At 47.0% G+C, this 20,015-nt stretch overlaps 1 protein-coding gene across 2 annotated transcripts in view; it reads left to right on the top strand.

The window, feature by feature from the left end:
- The window catches only part of LARGE1 (LARGE xylosyl- and glucuronyltransferase 1), a 479,868-nt gene that overhangs the window by 413,121 nt on the left and 46,732 nt on the right, over positions 1-20,015 (top strand). For both annotated transcript variants that reach the window (XM_049771991.1, XM_049771992.1), the window contains exon 8: positions 18,104-18,216. In XM_049771991.1, the coding sequence (XP_049627948.1) occupies positions 18,104-18,216 (113 nt within the window). The remainder of the gene's footprint in view (positions 1-18,103; positions 18,217-20,015) is intronic.

The raw sequence follows: 20,015 nt of genomic DNA on the forward strand, positions 1-20,015 counted from the left end.
CCCAAGGGCCGGCCTGGCCCACTGCCCGTTGGAGTCTCTCTCTGTGCCCTGGGAACCATGTTCCAAGTCCCAGGAGCAGTGACCACGCTCTCTTTATGAATGTGGCATTTCCAATGGATTAGCCTCGTGTTTAACTTGCTCAGCAGCCAGGGAGGAAGCCGGGCTCCTTGCTGTTCTTTCCATATAAGTGGCTCACTCGAGAAGGCCTTTATACTTGTGACTACACACACACACACACACACACACACACACACACACACACACACACACACACACACACACACCAGCCTAGCCCTGCGCTCACATCCCCTGGAGCTCTCTGCTTCTCTAGCACCTTCTAAGCGCAGCTGCTGGCAATGGACCACAGGCCCATTTCATAGATGCCCCCACAAGCACTGCCTGGGGGCCTTTCTGCTTAATTATCATGTGATTATCATATCAGAGCCTCCACATTCAGCCTATTTGCCCCTGGCCCCCTATCACTATTAAACCAACCAGTGATGTAATTGAGAACTTGCTTTTACATCTTCTGGCTCAAGCTGCTCTCTCTGAGAGCCTGTTTATGAGGTTAAATCGGGGTTTCCATGCCATTGTATGTCATCTCTCCTGAACAGACCCCTATTTCCAGAATGAGAACTAGGAATGCTCAGCAGATATCAGTTGAGTGAGAAAGTTCCTATCACAGAACCAGGGACATAGGCTCAGTGGTCAGTGGCACATACAAGTCACTGCTGTTGGGGACCCTAATTTGAGCCCCAGTAACACATGACTTCCCCTGGAAGCCTATGAGCACCACTAGAGTGACCCTCTAGGCCCCCTAAAATAAGTGAACAAATATAGAAATGTCATAGATTGGGAAAGATGAGTTCTTAAGGATTAGCTAACTTGAGCCCCAGATTTACGGAAAAATGTAACAGCAGATCTCCAGAACTCACCTGTATCCTGGACCCCCTTTCAGTCAGAACCAGGCAGACTTATTAGGACTCAGTCTGGTGCACTTTGAGGTATGGCTTGTGGGCTGTGAAGGGGATCCTCCCCATAAGATTCCCCATAGGAAAGTCCCCTAATATAGCTTCAGTATAGCATGGATTCCCAGTAAGAGAGAGACCAGGCTTACATGCAGCCAACCACAGTTTGATCCTCGACATCACATAAGGTCCCCTTGAGTGGTGTCCGGCATGGAGTGACTCCTGAGCTCAGAGCCAGGAGTAAGCCCTGAGGACTGCTGCGTATGGTCCAAACTATCCTACTTACCAAAAGAATGACTTAACAGGGGCCAGAATGGTAGCACAATGGGTTGAGTATATTTGCCTTGCATGTGGCCATTTTGGGTTCGATTTCTGATATCCCATAGGGTTCCCTGACCCTGCCAGGAGTAATTTCTGAGCACAGGGCCAGGAGTTATCCTTGAGCACCACTGGGAACTACTTTACAATGAAAGCATAAAGAAAAGAAGGTTGCAGGCATGGGCTGGAGTGCTATGATAGCGGGGAGGGCACTGAACATTGTACAGTGCCAACCCAGGTTTGATCCCTGGTATCACATAGGGTGCCCTCAACCCACCAGGGGCGATCCCTGATCTGAGAACCAGGAGTAAGCCCCAAGCATCACCAGCCTACTCCAAGGAGTAACAATAGCAGCTCAGTACTTCACTGAGACTTCTTCAGTGTGGTTTATTTAGTTCCTGACAGGAATGCCAGAGATCATACACACAGCAAGTGAACTTGAAGCAGCCAAGTGACAATCCACTGGGGCCCTGAGATGTCACTTGCTTTGCCTGAGGCCCTGGGTTTGATCCCTATTACCAAAAAGGAGCTTGAGTCACCAAGAAGGAGCAGTCCAAGTAGGGATCTTAGGAGGGGACTGAGCCCTTCCTGGCATGACCAGGTCAGCAGGGGAGATGCACAGGTCATGGGGTAGGCACTCACCCCTCCGTCTCCACTGTGCACCCCCAGCTTCAGACTCAGGAAAAGCTCAGCCCTGTGCCAGCTCTACCATTCAGGCTGGAAGCCTTCTCGAAGCCTCTGGGTGCATTTAAAGATATTGCCACCCATGTCCACCCTCTTACCCATGGCAGTCCAGACAATTATTCAGGAAAAAAGGAGATGCAGGTCACAGTCAAACTCCATCTTCTCATCAGAAGACCCTGTTTTCAGTAACTTGCTGGTAGGTCCCAGCAAGGAAACTGAGCTCCTAAAGCTCGGGAAGCTGCAAAACAAAACTGTTTCCTTCCATTTCAGAGGCTGGAAATCTAGATCCAGCTGTACCCAGATGTGGACCTCTCCTGAGGCCCCTCTCCTTGTTTTATTTATCCGCCTTCTCCCCTGGGTCCTCCCCTGGCTTCTGTCAGTCCCCATCTGTCTAATGGCCACCTCTCAGAAGAAACCAGTTGTTTTGAGCAAGGACTCAATCCTTAGGACTGCACTGAAACGCAATATAGTTTCCCTGTGTGCAAACTTCAACCACTGTGAGTGTCAGTGGGAGTGTGAGGGAGACACCAGAATGCAGGCAGCCCATTAGTACAGAACAAGGCTCAAGAGGCAAGATGAGGGGATAAGGTCATGCTCAGAAATATTGCCCCAGGTGTAGAAAGTATGGGAACAAGATTGGGGGAGCTCTTGTGAGAATCAGAGAATCAGAACCCCAGGTGGTTCTCTCCTAGGGAGAAGCAGGGCCAAAGGCAGTGAGAGGGTGGAGCTGGAATGAACTAATGGAGAGTCCTCAGCAGGACTCCCTAACCCAGTGAGGGTCACCCCCTCTACTACATAAATGGAGGGTGCTAGGTAAAGAAGAGTGGGGTAAACACCCCATACCCACTTCCACTGGAAACCCCGAGAGCAGGGAGTGCTGAAGACATGACATGCCACTGGGTCCTGGCACGCGACCTCAGGATCTCATGTCTGAACTCACAGGAAGCTGCTGCCTCTGCAGCTCATTGGTTCAGTAGCTTATGGGGCTCAGCCAGCCATCATGCAAGGTCTCACCTTTCTTGGTAGGCAAATGAGACATCATCTTGTGCAGCCAAGCGTCTGGCCGACTGGGAGGGAGAGGCAAGCTCGTTCTTTTTTTAAAAAAAGAAAAAGCATTATCTCCATGCCAACAAGCTGCTAGGCCCATCTGACTTCTATTCAAGGAATAATTGTTTTTGCAACTGATAGAAATCCCAAGGGCCTGCACTCTCCCCCATCCCAGGCAGGATTTGTGCCGCTGCCCTGATCTCTTTCTCCACCGCTGGTTTTTCTTTTTGGTTTTTGGGTCACACCCGGCAGCGCTCAGGGGTTACTTCTGGCTCTATGCTCAGAAATCACTCCTGGCAGGCTTGGGGGACCATATGGGACGCCAAGATTCTAACCACCGACCTTCTGCATGCAAGGCAAATGCCCTACCATCATGCTATCTCTCCAGCGCCACCGCTTGTTTTTCTAAGCATCAGATTCTGGGTCTGGGAGCCTGAGAGGTAGAACAGGGCTAAAGGCACTTGGCTTACATGCAGCTGAGACCAATTGGATATAGTCCCCACTCTTGGTTCCCTGAGCAATTCTAAGAGTGACCCCTGAGCACAGAGTAAGGCCTGAGCACTGCTTAGTGTAACCCTCCCCCTACAAAAAAAAAAAAAAAAAAGGATATTCTCTGTGTGGGAGGTGGCTCAGAGGCGGAAGTACATACATTGCATTGCAGCATCTTTGGTTTTCTGAACACCATTGGGCATAGGTGTGACTCACAGGTAGAAGCACAAAACAAAGATCATGGCATGCTTGCTTTAATTCGACAGTCATTTTACAGCCAAGATTCAGGGGACCTGGGAGATGCACAGTGGGCTGATGAATTGCAGGCTTTGTAATTGGGAGCCCGGACTTCAAATCCTAGCATGGCATGGTCCCCCAGCAAGACCAAGTGAGGCCCAAAAAGGAAAACAGAAAACAAAACAAGAAAGATCTTGGACCCTCTGTTTTCCCTCACAAGGTGCCAGAAGAGATTTTGTTCTTGGGAGAGATAAGCCGAGAAGTCTTGGAAAATTAACTTAAACCTCAGTTGTCTTGAGGTTGGAGAGGTAGTACGGCAGGTAGGACACTTGCCTTGTATACAGCTGGCCCAGGTTCAAACTCCTGCATATGATCTGATCCCCTGAGCCCCGCCAGAAATGACCCCAAGTACAGAGCTAGAGAACAAAGCTATGGTAAGAATTCAGACCAGGGTGTCTGGAGCGGTGGCACAGCGGTAGGGCCTTACACATGGCTGATCTAGGACGGATCATGGTTCGATCCCTCAGCATCCCATATGATCCCCCAAGCCAGGAGCGATTTCTGAGTGCATAGCCAGGAATAACTCCTGAGTGTCACTGGGTGACACTTGCCTACTTGACAAACACATTGTTGTTGTTGTTGTTGTTGTTGTTGTTGTTGTTTTCAGGTTACACCTGGCAAGACTCGGGGCTTGCTTCTGGCTCTGCACTCAGAAATTACTTTCTGGGCCTGAGAGATAGCATGGAGGTAGGGCATTTGCCTTGTATGCAGAAGGACAGTGGTTCGAATCCCAGCATCCCATATGGTCCTCCAAGCCTGCCAGGACCAATTTCTGAGCGTAGAGCCAGGAGTAACCCCTGAGCGCTGTCGGGTGTGACCCAAAAACCAAAAAAGAAAAAAAGAAATAATTTTTGGTGGTGCTCGGGGCAGCATATAGGTATGTCATATAGGATGTCAGGGATTGGACCCTGGTATGATGAATGCAAGGCAAATGCATTCAGTTTCTTCTATGCCTTGCAGAACTTGCGGAACTCAGGGCTCTGGCCCTGAGGCACATTTTGAGGTCTTGGGTTTGAAAATAATGCTTTCAATGTTGTTCACACTACCAATGTCCTTAAGACCCTCGACCTTTGTCCCCTTTCATTACTTCCTCTCTGCTTCTTCTTGCCACTTCCCTTGACTTCTTTCCTTCTCTGCCCTTCGGTTTCCTATATTCTGAATCAAAAGTGATCAAAATGCCTCCCCCTTTCAATTTCTTATATTCTCTCTTCTAGTTCATTCAGTTCTGCACTTAACATCTGAGTTCTTTAGGGTTATTTCTTATCATTCCATCAAAAGCCTACCTTTAGGGACTGAAGTTCAAGTGGTCTAGCATTTGCATGCCTAACATTTGCAAGGTCCTGGGTTCTCAATCCCAGCCACTCCATCATGATTCCTCACTGCACCTTCATTGTGGCCCCAAGAAAAACCACAATTGACCTACCACCACCACTCACAGCAATAACAAAATGGAAATTCAGGTCAGTAGGAAAAGTAAAATTACCATGCAGGTGTTGGATGCCAATTGAGCACTCATCACATACTCTTCGTGCTCTTAGCTATATCCCAGTACTGACTGGGTCCATACAGTCCACTGAGAGGGTTTTGAAAAGGGAGGGTCTTCACCCTCCCACCCTCCCCCCAGAAAGATCTCAGCCTGGCACTCACCTCTCTTTTAACTCAGGATGCCTGAAGCATCTCCAAGCATTTGAGCTGGGAATTCCCCTTTCATGTTTGCCCAGGTACTGGGCACAGAAATTATTCCATGGGTGTCAATGACTGAGTGAGTGTGTGAGCATTAAACCAGTCTGGGCTGAGTTCTGAGCCCCCCTTTTGAATCTCATCCAACCTCACTTTCAAAACTCCCTGCAAAGTCAGAAAGATTTCAGAAATGGGAATTTCCCATGAGGCCCCCACTCCAATAAATAGATTTTTTTTAGAGCAGGAAGGGGAACTAAAAAGGCCGAACTAGGACCTTTTTCATTGACGTGATCAAAACGGAATCCCAGGTGCCACCAGCGGGGGAGTTTTTAATTAATTGCTTTTTAATGAACTCCCTGTCTGTAGGGTCATGCGTGATGGGAGAACTCTGGACTTCAAAGCGAGAGAGGGGGGGGCCCTGTGTCAGGGTCATTTTCCTGGACCCTTTGGGGATATAGATCAGGGTCCCCCAGGGTCTCCTGCATAAGGTGTTCACTAGCCCTTGCTCTTCTCGAAAGCAGCAAAGCCTTGGGCATAGCACAGGATGGAAGAATCAACCTTTTTTTTCCTCTGTGTGTGTGGGGAGGGGGAAGGAAAGGAGGTGGATTTGAGAAGGAATCCAGTTGGTAGGGGAAGAAACTATGTATAGGGAAGAAGCAGGCTCCCCCACAATGCCTTAGGAAAGCTGGGAGGCAGAGAGAGAACTGCCTGATAGCTCTGGAAGGAGTTGACTCTTTGGTATCCACTGTACACCAGGCTTACCAGCACCACTATGCATTATTAACTTACCATCCCATAAACTTGTCACTTCTAGTCACTTGCTTCCTGCCATCTGCTTCCCGACACTCCTCTTAACATCTCCTGTGCCAGCGATGGGCTCACTCAGGCCTGCCCAGGCCTCCCTCAGCAGTAGCTTCATTTTCTCCCCAGACTATCCCCCAGGAGACCCTCTTCTTTCCAGAGAGGCATGGTTTTAGGAGGCACTCCTGGGTCACTCCCCAGCATCCAGTTCTGGTCTCTTGTGAGGTTCACTGAGTCCCTTCCATAGACATTTTTCCACTTCTCCAGATGTTGACTGTAGCTTTAGGCCCTGGATTCTTCCCACCCCTCCCATGACATGTCTAGTAACACTACCCCCAAAGGGCAGGAAGAGAAACCCATGGATTTATTTATATGGCACATCTGTCACTCACAGAAGAGCGGGCCCTGAATTTTTCTTTCTGTGCACAAAGGAGATAATTCTCCTAAGAATCAGAGCTCAGTGGGGCTGGAATGATATTACAGTGGTTAGGTCATATGCCTTGCATCTGACTGACTCAAGTTCGATCCCCAGTATCCCATATGGTACCCTGAGCACCACCAGGAGTAATACCTGAGTGCAGGGCCAGGAGTAACCTCTGAGCATCACCAGGTGTGGCCCAAAAAAACAAACAAAAAGACTCAGAGGGCAGGAGCCACGAGTGAATTCAAAGTCTGGAGTCCCATGATTGGCATTTCAGGACCCAGGGCTCCATCCTTAACACTGTATCCAGTGGTTAAGAGCACTGGTCCAGAGCACTACCAGGTGTTGCTTTGGTGATCCTCAATACTCTTAGGTAGCCCCCCTTCTAGTTTTTTAAAAGGGATAAGGAAGTTTCTTAGGGTAAGGGGAGCACTTGCCTTGCATGTGGGATTGACCTCCAGCACCAGCAACAAAAAGTTAGGGAGTCAATTCATCTAAGTAGAAGCCTTGTCTGCAGTGCACAGCATTTGTTGGTGGGCAACAATTGTCCTTGCTATGTCACCCTGCCTAGTGTGACTCCCCCTTTTGCAGAAGCAATGGGAGAGATCAATACCAGACTTGTTAAAAAGGCTTTCTTCACTCTACCCCACTCTGCTCTGCAAAGAGTTCACCTCCCATGCCAGTTCAGCTCCAGAGCGAGTGCTCCGGGTCCTATTTGAGGGGGAAAAGCATCCTCCCCTGGTTCCCAGCTCGAGCACTCAAATGGCCGGACCAAACGTTCACAGAACTTTTGCAAGTCAGCCCCTGAAGAAGTTGAATGATGGAGGGATGGAGGATGAGGTCTTTCCCTTTCAGCTCGGAGCACGTGTCTGCCACCCTGTCTAGCCGATGGTTCTGATGTGAAACGGCGGGTAAACAGCTCGCAGACAGTCAGGCTTGTGGAAATATCAGCTTTATTCGGTGGACAAGACTGAAGTCCAAAGCCTCAGCCTCAGTTCCTGCCAAAAAGCTCCTCGCCTTCCACAGACTCTTGTTTTTATCCCCCAGAATCAGGTACCACCCAATGGTGGGATCAGATACCACCCAATGGTGGAAGCAGAATCAGGTACTACCCTAGGGTGGGGGCAGAATGCCAGGTCACACCCTAGGGTAGGGCACAATCACCAGATCAGGTTAGGGTTAGTAACATAACAATCACCTAAAATATTTACATACACAACACAGAACAGCTTCTGGTATTATATTATAGTGATTTCACATCTCTCGAGCACTCCCGGCACTGTAGAGGGAGAGAGCATCCTGCAGGCTGGCTCTACATGTGAGACGCCCTTGTGACATCACAGCCTCAGCCAGGACTTCACTGTGCATTCCAGAAGCAGGAAGGAAAATGGTGCACCCCAAAGAAACACATATTTGTTAAAGACTCAAGTCAAAAAGACAAGGCACCAGTGTAGCCTGAGAGCGGCAGAGCTGTGTTCAAATCATTCAGGTTCTAGCCCCAGCTTGGTGGTTTCTTCTATTTACGGGCTTCAGTTTCTGAGTGAATCTTTTTCATCATTCAAACTGCTGAGCACTTTCCAAGCCTGTACCTACAGTGCATGCGCACATCAATGACACACTCTTGCTGGCCTTGTGCAAGGGCCAGGGATGGGGTGCCTTAAAAGAGAAACCTGGAATTTGGTGGCTGTTCTTTGTAAGCCTCTCGGTGCCCCGGACTGCAAATATTTATTTAACACATCTAGCATTAGCATCTTTATTTCCAGACAGAACTACAGAAGCATCTTCAAAACTCCTAGCCATTCTCTACTGATTGAAAATGGGATATTTGGTGTGGCTTGGAAGATATCTCAGCAATTTTTCATGTTTACTTGTGATCTCAAAGTATATATTTGATCGACGCGTTAGAAAAGTCTAGACCTATGGGGCCAGGAAGGTGGCGCTAGAGGTAAGGTGTCTGCCTTGTAAGCGCTAGCATAGGACGGACCATGGTTCAATCCCATGGTCCCCACAAGCCAGGAGCGACTTCTGAGCGCGTAGCCAGGAGTAACCCCTGAGCATCAAATGGGTGTGGCCCAAAAACAAAAAAAAAAACAAACAAAAAAAAAAGTCCAGACCACGTTCATAGGAAAGATTATATAACATCTTATGCAATCCATCATGCTCATAGAAAAGATCGTATAAAACATTTTCAAGCTTTAAGAAAAATTCAAATTTTCTCTTGCAAAACTCAATCAAAGCTTTCATCACATGGTCTGGCAGAACTGCATGGCTTTACTCTCTTCCTGTAATTTTGCATGTTTGGTGTTTACATGAAAATACTTTCCTGATATAGTCAGTTATGGAATGCCATGTATTGCTGAATAAATTTCCAGTTTTTTGTTATTTAGCTAAGCACAGCTATTGAACTGGTTCGTTTCCCCCAAATGAATTTTTCTTTTTTTAAATAAATTACTTTGTTTAAACACTTTTTGGGGGGTGGGCGGGAGTTGAGCCACACCCGGCAGTGCTCAGGGATTACTCCTGGATCTGAGCTCAGAAGTAATACCTAGAGGCGCTCAGGGTATAATACACGATGCCGGGGTTCGAACCCAGGTCAGCCACATGCAAGACAAATCCCCTACACACCCGTGCTATTTCTCAGAGTCCTGTTTAAACATCCTTTTGCAAACCTTTTATCCTCATTCACTGAGATGGCTCCTGCACCCCATCGGAGTGAGCTCGGGAAACCAGATTCTGTTTCTCTCCAGAAAATGTTGGCTCCCTTCCACCCCTTGAATGATCTACAGGCAAACTTGAAGCCTTTGAAGAAACTGAGTCTCTTTATCAGCCCCTCTCTGTATGAAAGTATTTAACAGCCTAAATAGACTCCTTTGCTGAGGAAAGGAATTTATGTACATAATTTTCCTGGTTAGAAAGTTTCTTCCTGTATTTATGATTTTTTTTCTTTAGTGCTACTTATAATAATTCTAAGCTGGGGGATGCAGGGTTCTGCCAAGCATGCTGAACCTGACCCCCCAAAATGTGGGCTGAAAAGTGTGAAGGAATACGGGATCTGGAAATATCTCACTATTGACCAAAATATTTCAACATTTTCAGAATTCCTTTCAAAATTAAGATGTTTTAGAAAGTCAAAGAACTTCTGGATCCAAACATTTCTGATCAATTAATGTTGATACTGTTTTCTACCATCCTGTACTTAATGGGCTACACTTGGCTTTGCTCAGGGCTTACTCCTGGTTCTTTGCTCAGGGATCACTCCTGTGTGATGCCGGGGTAGGAAGGAAGGAAGGAAGGAAGGAAGGAAGGAAGGAAGGAAGGAAGGAAGGAAGGAAGGAAGGAAGGAAGGAAGGAAGGAAGGAAGGAAGGAAGGAAGGAAGGAAGGAAGGAAGGAAGGAAGGAAGGAAGGAAGGAAGGAAGGAAGGAAGGAAGGAAGGAAGGAAGGAAGGAAGGAAGGAAGGAAGGAAGGAAGGAAGGAAGGAAGGAGGGAAGGAGGGAAGGAGGGAAGGAGGGAAGGAGGGAAGGAGGGAAGGAGGGAAGGAGGGAAGGAGGGAAGGAGGGAGGAGGAGGGAGGGAGGGAGGGAGGGAGGGAGGGAGGGAGGGAGGGAGGGAGGGAGGGAGGGAGGGAGGGAGGGAGGGAGGAAGGGAGGAAGGAAGGAAGGAAGGAAGGAAGGAAGGAAGGAAGGAGGGAAGGAGGGAAGGAGGGAAGGAGGGAGGGAAGGAGGGAGGGAGGGAGGGAGGGAGGGAGGGAGGGAGGGAGGGAGGAAAGGAGGGAGGAAAGGAGGGAGGAAAGGAGGGAGGGAGGGAACACTAGATCTGATTCCCATGAGCTTCCACCGGCCATTCCTGCTCCACATGAAGAAGGCTTTCAGAGCCCCAGACCGGCAGGGCTTCTCTCGGGGTTCTACTGCTATTCAGCATCCCAAGAGGAGACCCCCCTTCTTCAGGAAGCTCCCCTGGAAACCCCCTCAACTCTGTGACCCGAGAAAGTCACTGCGACTTAACACCTTCAGACCCATGCCTGTCCCTCTCTACCCTTGTGCACTTGGAATGACAAGGACACTTTTCCTGAGGCCTCTGAACCTTAGAGGAGGTTCAGAGGAAGTGATGCTTGCAGAGACCCAGATCCAAGCTCAGGAGCTCCGAAGCAGGTTTTGTCCACAGTCCACAGTCTCCCCTGTTTGTTTTTGGTTCTGTTCTGGGTTGGTGGAGATAAGGGCTTTTCATTAACCTGCCGAGAGGCTTGAAGGAATGAACCTGATAATCAGCTCCTCTTCTTTGCCAAGAAAGAGGCGGATCTGCAGCCAGTCTGCCTGGTACCAGGTGGACTGCAAGTCCTAACTCCAGAGTCCAGAGTGACAACACTCGGTGGGGCCTGGCATGCCAGAGGGAAGCTTCCAGCTTGTTCTTTACACCGGGGCTTCTTAAAACACTTTGTACGCATGACCCTTTTTCATTTTCATGTGGCCCCGGGTATCCAGGTCTATAAAAATAAGTCTGCGGATCAAACATGTCGGGCTATCAAATCACAAAGAAATTTATTTTAAAGCACAGGTTTGTTTGTGTTTAAGTTCCAGCTCAGGAAGTAGGGCCTGAGTGCGCCCTGGAGTAGGTCAGGGCTTAGCCTGGGAAATCGAGTCCGTGATCAGCATCTTCAAGAGCTTTTCTGCACTAGATCCAATGAGGTCTCTCCCCAGCTGTAATCTCTCTTTCCCTCCATTTCAGTCGATGGTTGCAACCAACCAGGTACAGCAAAGACCAGGGGGGAGGCGTCAAAGATGATGACCCGCTCAGGGGCTGGAGTGATCGTGGCTCAGTGGGTTGAGCACAGGCTTTGGTGCAGGGGTCCAGGTCCTAGCTCCAGCCCCAAGTTCTTGCTCCAGCTGGAAGTGACCTAGAGAGGCCTTTGTGCAAGAAAATAACCCCCAAAAAACAAACAATATTATGCTCTTTTTTTGTTTTATTTTGTTTTGTTTTTTTTGTTTTTCGGGCCAAACCCGTTTGATGCTCAGGGGTTACTCCTGGCTAAGCACTCAGAAATCGCCCCTGGCTTGGGGGGGGACCATATGGGACACTGGGGGATCGAACCGCGGTCCTTCCTTGGCTAGTGCTTGCAAGGCAGACAGCTTACCTCTAGCGCCACCTCACCGGCCCCCAATATTATGCTCTTAACCTCAGGAAGAGGTGAGGCATAGGAGAGTTGGAACTTTCTCCCCCACCCCTTTCTCCCCTTTAGGGGTAGGGAAAGGTAGGCCAAACCCTACTGTGCTCAGGTCTTACTCCTGGCTCTGTGCTCAAAATTCACCCCTAGTATAGCTCAGGGAAACCTGTGCAGTGCCAGGGATCAAATCTGAGTTGGCTGCATATAAGGCAAGTGTAACATCCTTGTACCATCTCTCTTTCTTTGGGGATTATCCCTGAGGATAAACTCAAGCATCATGTTCCATATAACCTAGGTCAAAGATTCAAAGACAGCTGGGCTGGAGACATAATACCTGGGTAGAGAGCTTGCCTTGCACATCTCTGACTCAGGTTCAATTCCTGGCACTCCCTATGGTCACACAAGGACCACTTAAAGTAATTGCTGAGCACAGAGCCAGGAGGAAGCCCTGAGTACCAGAGTGTGCCCTCCTCCAAATTCATGCAGATAATTACATGCTATTCAATTCTGAAAAAGAAATTGCAGCATGTTTCTATGGTGAATAAAGTGATGACAAGAGTAAACTGGATATTAAAATCTTAAACCTGTGACATTTTGCAAAAAAAAAGGAGGGAAGAACAGAAAAGATCACCAAGAAACACACTAAATGCACCAGATGTTGTTCACTAATTGATGCTTGGAGAACCAAAATAAAGCTGATAGCAAAACTTAACCAGTTCGGAAGGCTGGTTTCTCCTGGGGGAGGGAGGGCTAGGAGGAGATGGATGCAGCGTTGACTTATTTGAAGCCATATTTAATTATCCGCTGTATTACAGTTGCTAAGTTAAGTAGTTGTTCTATCAATTCCTGTGCTTCTAAAGTAGTTCACACTTGGGGAAGAGAAGATGGGAGCTCTACAAGCTGAGCACAGCCTTTGCATGCAGCTCAATCTTGAGCTACTGGGCATGACCCCTGGGCACTTCTGGGTATGGTCCCAAAACCATCTCACACACACACACACACACACACACACACACACACACACACACACACACACACTTCTGAAAATCAAAATTACATGAAAGAGATAGTGAAGCAATTAGGAGGTCAAGCACACCTGACCCAGATTCTCTGTGCCTGTTCCCAGCACCCCATGGTTCCCTCTGGCTGCAGCCCTATAGACTCCTGTCACCACTGATGTGGCCCGATTATTCCTGAGACCACATCCTTGTGCTCATGCAGTAACTCGCTGACCCACGTGGCAGAGAATCACTGGCAGGACTACAGGGCTTCCCAGGCACTGTTTGAGAATCCCTCCCATCACCCCTCAAAAATAACACACGAGTTTAGGCTAAGTGGGAGGAAAGTTAATGTGCCTCTGCATTTTATCTTCCTTTTTTTGTTTTGTTTTGGTTTAGGGGCAACGCCCTGCAGTGCTCAGGGATTACTCCCAGCTCTGCACTCAAGCATTAACCTGGTGGTGCACAAGGGATCATTGGGATGCTGAGGATCAAACCCAGGTCGACCATGTGCAAGGCTAATGCCCTCCCCACTGTACTATTGTACCAATCCGTATTTTGTCTTCTGTTGCAAATACTTACCTCTTCAGTTGGCCAACTGGCTTGGCAAATCCAGACCCATTTCTGCCACTCAGCACTGGTCAAGTCTTCAAGCAACCAAAACAATCATTTCTTGTTTCCATTTCCAGGGACCAATATCTCCAGCACTGACCTTCCAAACAATAGTCAGTCCCCTGTTTCACTGTCTTCCACCCACCGCCATGTTTCCTCTGTCTTTGCATCTTTCATCCAACCTCATTAGAATCACAGTAAGATTTGCCAAAATTTTTCTTCACTCCTTTTTGTATGCCGTATGGCCCCCCCAACTGGTCATGCTCAGTCACTCCCAGCGGTGCTCAGGGGGTCATACAGCATCAGGAACTGAACCTAGGCCTCCCACATGCCTGAAACCCTTTCCAACTCTCATTGGCTCAGTTTAAATCTGTGTTTTATCCTGTTTTCCCATAACCAGAGGGTCTTGATTTTTTTTGCTCTCTCAATAGGTTTTATTATATACATACATACATACATACATACATACATATAATTTTTATTGTGACCATTGTGAATTACAAGTCTTTCACATTATATTTAAGGTACGTAGTGACAGTGATCAGGGCGAAGAAGGTCTTGATTTTAATTCCACATGACCAATTGCCTTTTAACCGAGCAGTGAATAAGCTTTTATCTCCCACTGGACTCAGTCAAAATTCTGAGAGTTGGCATGAAGGCGTGACCTGGAGACCCCTTGCCTTTTCAACCCTCTTAGAAGCGTAGGAACTAGGGATCAACCAAGATCATTTTTCAATTGCCTGGCGTTTTCTCCCCTGGCCATTCTGCTGAGCTCAGCAGCTGCAGGATTGATGGATAAGCCGATGGGTGCTACAATTCCATCCACCGAATTAAGTGCCCTGGCCCGTGGGGAAATTTTCCCAGCTCTGTGCTTTTCTCAGCATATCCTAACTGATCTGGCAGGGAATGGTGCCTTCCAAGCCATCCAGTTACATCCAAATGTTCCGTCCTTGCTGCACTGGCATTAAGTCATTTATCTGGCATTTTATTATTTCACATGGTTTAAGACAAACATATGTCCTCCGACCATAACTTTCATCTGTCTTTCATCATGTCTTTCATCCTCTCATTCACTCAGGTTCCTCCCTTTAAACATGAATCTTAGGAGTCAGACAATCGTACGGCAGGGAAGGCACTTACCTTGCACATGGCTGACTCAGTTTAATCCCCAACACCCCGTAGACTCCCTGAGCACTGTCAGCTGTACCCCAACCCTCATGAAAACAAACAAGAACCTTGAAAGTATAGTGGGGTGAAGAAGGCTTCATCGTCCTCTTTATAGTTTCTTAGTACCAGTGACCGTTAGTGCTCCTCTTAGAAATCTGTACCAAAAAAAAGAAATCTGTACCCACACACCCTTACCAGCATTGATGGTGTAGACTGTAGTGTGCTGAGAGTGACTGCCTTCACCAGAAGCCTGGAAAGCAACTCCTGGAAGGAGCACAGGGCCTGTCCCTAAGAGGAGAGCAGATGGGGAAAGACTTAGCTGGCACCAAGTCCAGGAGGAGCTACTCTTTGTCTGTGAAGAGGAGTGCGCACCCTGTAAGTGTACCGTCCATCAGCACTGCTTGGGTAACTGGTCACATCTCTTGGTACAAAACAGACTAGATGCATCTCAGGAATCGACTTGGTAGTGGTGCAGTTCTGGGCTCTTTTCCCACATTATAAAATATATATAGGGCCAGAGCAATAGCACAGAGAGCATTTGCCTTGCAGGTGGCCGACCTAGGTTCAATCTCCAGTATCCCATATGGCCCTCCAAGCACCATCAAGAATGATTCCTGAGTTCAGAGACAAGAGTATCCACTGAATACTGCTAGTGTTGCCCAAAAATCAATAGATATAGATATAGCTTTATAGATATATAAGTATGAGGAGATATATATACTGTATTTTTTGCTCTATAAGACGTACCTGACCATAAGACTCACATAGTTTTTAGATGCTCTCTCCCCCTGCACTCACCCAGGCTTCAGCTCCAGGCAGCATTTTCCAGATATGCTTTGGGGGGAGAAGTGCATCTTATGGTACAAATACATATATATGTATGTATATATATACACACACAACACACACATATATATATGAAGACCAGAAAATAGTATCGAACGTAATGCATTTATGTTGTATGCAGCTGACCTAGGTTTGATATCTGGCATCTCATTTAATACCCAGATCCCTTCTATGTCCAGTTTGGTCCCCTCAAAACCCAAAACTTTATTTTTGTTTTTAGGTCATACCTGGTGATGCTCAGGGATTACTCCTGGCTCTACAGACTCAGGAAACATTCCTGGCAGTGGTCAGGGGATCCTGTGGAAGGCCAAGGATCGAACCTGGGTTGTCTGCTCTGCATGCATGGAAAGCACCTTACCCACTGTACTCTATCTCTGGTCCTGAACTTAAAACTGTTTAACATTGGTAGTGGGAAAGTTACACTGGTGAAGGGTGGTGTAAATTCAATGACTGAAACCCAATTTTTGTAACCACAGTGCTTAAATAAAGAAATTATTATTAAAGAAAAAAATTAAAACACAAGACAAAAACTGTTTAATAAATAATATGTCCACTAGTGATAATAAAACAACCCTACTCTGTACTTCCTTCCAACCGCCTCTATGTAGGCAGCTCAGTACAATTGACACATAGGTACCAGCCAGCCATACTGGCCAACTGCAGAAAGTGCTTTTGGCCACTCACTTGTACCCTCTTACTGAGGTCAGTAAGAGCACTGTAATGCCGATGCTCCTATCTGTGTTCAGCAAATTACATCCAAGTAAGTCACCAGTGCTACATTTTCATGTCCCCCACCACCAAGGCAGCTTTAAATGTCAGGGTGCTTTAAGGCTGGCAGAGTCTGGGATTGGACACAGCTATTTTGGTTTCCAAGCATGGGGACCTGAGTGTGACGGGGCGGGGCTGGAGGCAGACACCATCCTCATGCTCCCATACACTGGATAGAGCAAAAGGCTGTGTAGCCTGAGAACCAAGCTTGATCAGACACGGCTCTTCCCCTGGCAAAGGCAGGCATTGAAGCTGGCAACATGAGCCACATTAAGTGTCCGAGGAGAGTTCCACTGAGTCTTTTCTTAATGGGGGAAGTTTTTCTTTTTTTTTTTTTTTTTTTTTTTGCCCAGTAATGTGGGATGCCGGTTATTCAATCATAATAAATTTATTTGTTGGAATTTAATGTAGCCTCAGCCATTACGAATAAAGTACTTGTCATGACATAGGAAGATGTCTGCTTTGTATTAGTACAAGGTAAATATACATTACAAAATAAGATTTATAGTTCCCTTTTAAGAATGTAAAAACAATGTGAGAAACTAGAGTGAAATATACATACTGGGGGTTTACCTCATAAATGAAACTTTCATTCCTAAATTTTATTTTTTTGTTTGTTTTTATTTTTGTGTCACATCCGGCAGCACTCAGGAGTTACTCCTGGTTCTGCACTCAGAAATTGATCCTGGCAGGTTCTGGGGACCATACGGGATGCTGGGATTCAAACAACCATTCGTCCTGGATCAGCTGCTTGCAAGACAAATGCTCTATCACTGTGCTATCTCTCCAGCCCTTCCTTACTAAATTTTCTATATTAATCATTTTTAGGTAAGGAGCGTATTCTTTTTTAAATTATTTTCTTTAAAAACTAAGGCTACAGATTATTCATAGTAGTTTTTATTTTTTTCACAGAATCAATCTTCTGTGACAATCTTTTTTCACAATCTTTTTTTCACCCTTTTGTCTTTGATGGTTTGTAAGCAGAGGAAAGGTAAACTCACAAGTTCTCTGAAGGTTAGGAGGCGTTTATTTCCAAAACACAAAATCAGGGACCAGAGTGATAGTACAGTGCATAGGTTATCTGCCTTGCACACAACCAACTCGGGTTTAATTCGCAGCATCCCAAGTGGTCCCCCAAGTGACACTGAAAGTAATTCCCAAGTTCAGTAGTAATTTCCGGTTGCCAGGAACAATCCCTGAGCATCGCTGGGTGTGACCCAAAAACTAACCAAACCTTTCACCTCCATTAAAAATACAAAAGGGGACCAGAGAAATAACAGAGTGGTAAGGTGGTTGTCTTGCATGCGGCCAACATGGGAGGAACCCAGTTCGATTCCCGGCCTCCCAAATGGGCACCCAGCCTGTCAGGGCCAATTTCTGAGTGCAGAGCCATGAGTGACCCCTGAGCACCGCTGGGTGTGGCCCAGAAACCAATCAGTCAATCAACGAATAAATTAATAAGTTAAAAAAATAAATCAGCGGGCCTGGAGAGATAGCACAGCGGTGTTTACCTTGCAAGCAGCCGATCCAGGACCAAAGGTGGTTGGTTCAAATCCCGGTGTCCCATATGGTGCCCCGTGCCTGCCAGGAGCTATTTCTAAGCAGACAGCCAGGAGTAACCCCTGAGCACCGCCAGGTGTGGCCCAAAAACCCAAAAAATAAATAAATAAATAAATAAATAAATAAATAAATAAATAAATCAGGCTTCCACCTTTTTACCTCCTTAAATGTCTTCATCTTGGATTCTGCAGGGATGGACCCACACCCTAAAATCAATATAACACTGCATCCTGTCAGCTGGTGGCTCCCCTTTCAACCCTTTGGTCTTTTCTCCTTCCCCTTTGCCCAGGAGTGATCCTTCTGCTTCTGGATAAGCTGCGGAAGATGAAATGGGAGCAGATGTGGAGGCTGACGGCAGAGAGAGAACTGATGGGTATGCTATCTACGTCTTTGGCCGACCAGGTAAATGGCTAACTTTCACAACTTTGAGCTTATTTTTTCTAATTCCTCTGTTTCCACACTGGTCACAAGGTTGTTCATAATACAGTTATTTGTTTTCTCAGTAACAAAATTGCTCACGATTGGGTTTCAGTCTAACAGTATCTAACACCCTTCATCACTGTACTCAGACTCAAAGGGAATGCATTCATTGCATTTGGGGGTTAATCCCAAGCAGTGCTCAGAGGATCCCAGGGCTCTTCCCTGTGGCACTGAGCCAATATGGATGGAAAGTTTGATGTTCAAGCATGGTGGTCAGGAGATGCAGCAAAAAGGGCTTCTAGTAGTGCCCCAGGTGCCAGAAGAGCTGGGGATTGAATTTGGGGCTTTGTTCATGTAACACATGCATCTCTAACCCCTGTACTATCTCTCTGGCCCTAAGGGAAACACATTTCAGTAGGAGGCACACTTAATTGGAGATAGAGCAGCTTTTTTTCTCCCAGGCAGTCTGAGAAGGTCCATGATAAAGCATCAAACTCTGAACAGAAACTCATCAAGTACCATTTTCTCCTTTTGACCCAGAAGGGAAAGAGTATAAGCAATCTCCCAGGGTCTGCCAGGGACACCCTTTTATTCCATGCGTTTTCTGTGGAGCAGATGACCATCTTGAAATGCCAAGATGATCTCTCTGGGTTTCTGCATTTATGATCACTGGAGAAGCAAACCCTTTTCCCTATGTTTTGTGGTCAGTGTCCTATTAATGACTTGTTGAATCTTTGCCCAGTTTTCTAATCCAAAGGCAAGAAAAAATTAGGAGTTAACTCCTAATTTGCTTTTTTCTTTGAGCTATATCCTGCATGCTCACTCCTGATTCAGTGCTCAGAGAACTCTATGAGGCACTGGGAATTGAACTAGTACAAAGGCCTTACCCCTGTACTCTCTCTGATGCTGTTTTGTCTTGTTTTTTCATATTTATTTATTTTTTTGTTTTTTGTTTTTTGGGCCACACCCAGCGGTGCTCAGGGGTTACTCCTGGCTGTCTGCTCAGAAATAGCTCCTGGCAGGCACGGGGGACCATATGGGACACTGGGATTCGAACCAACCACCTTTGGTCCTGGATCGGCTGCTTGCAAGGCAAACGCCGCTGTGCTATCTCTCCAGGCCCGTTTTTTCATATTTAGAATTGGTATTATCCCATATTCGCCAAGCTATCCAAAACAAATTTTCTTTTTTTAAGAGTGAGGCGATGGGCTGTAGAGATAGCATGGAGTAGGGTGTTTGCCTCACATGTAGGACAGTAGTTCGAATCCCGGCATCCCATATGGTCCCCTGATCCTGCCAGGAGTGATTTCTGAGCATAGAGCCTGGGGTAACCCCTGAGCGCTGCCGGGTGGGGACCCCCCCCCCAAATAAAAATGAATGAGAGACAATAATCATGAATGAATTCAAATTTATTCAGAGGACTCTTTTGAAGCTCAGAGGAAAATACTTCTACCACCACCATATTTAAAGTCCCCATGAGACCCTCTTCAGAAGCCAAGAGTTGCATGCCCATGCCCAGAGACATTGTTTACTCGCCTTCTCCTGCTGCCATCCCCACAATGCATGTCAGCAACTGGTTTCTACAAATGAATCATGAACAGTGCTTGGAGCAGAATCCAAAAGGAGGGAGACTCAACCTTGTAAATGGTGAAATCATAGCTAGGCACCCTAGCCTTCAGGGACCCAGGGCACATCCTATCACTATTCTTCCACCCAGAAGAGCTGCTGATCCAGGATCTGTCTTTTGTCTCAATCAATTCCTGAATGAGCCGAGGAACTTC

The sequence above is a fragment of the Suncus etruscus genome, chromosome 4 (genome assembly GCF_024139225.1).
Source record: "Suncus etruscus isolate mSunEtr1 chromosome 4, mSunEtr1.pri.cur, whole genome shotgun sequence".
Classification (NCBI taxonomy): Eukaryota; Metazoa; Chordata; class Mammalia; order Eulipotyphla; family Soricidae; genus Suncus; species Suncus etruscus.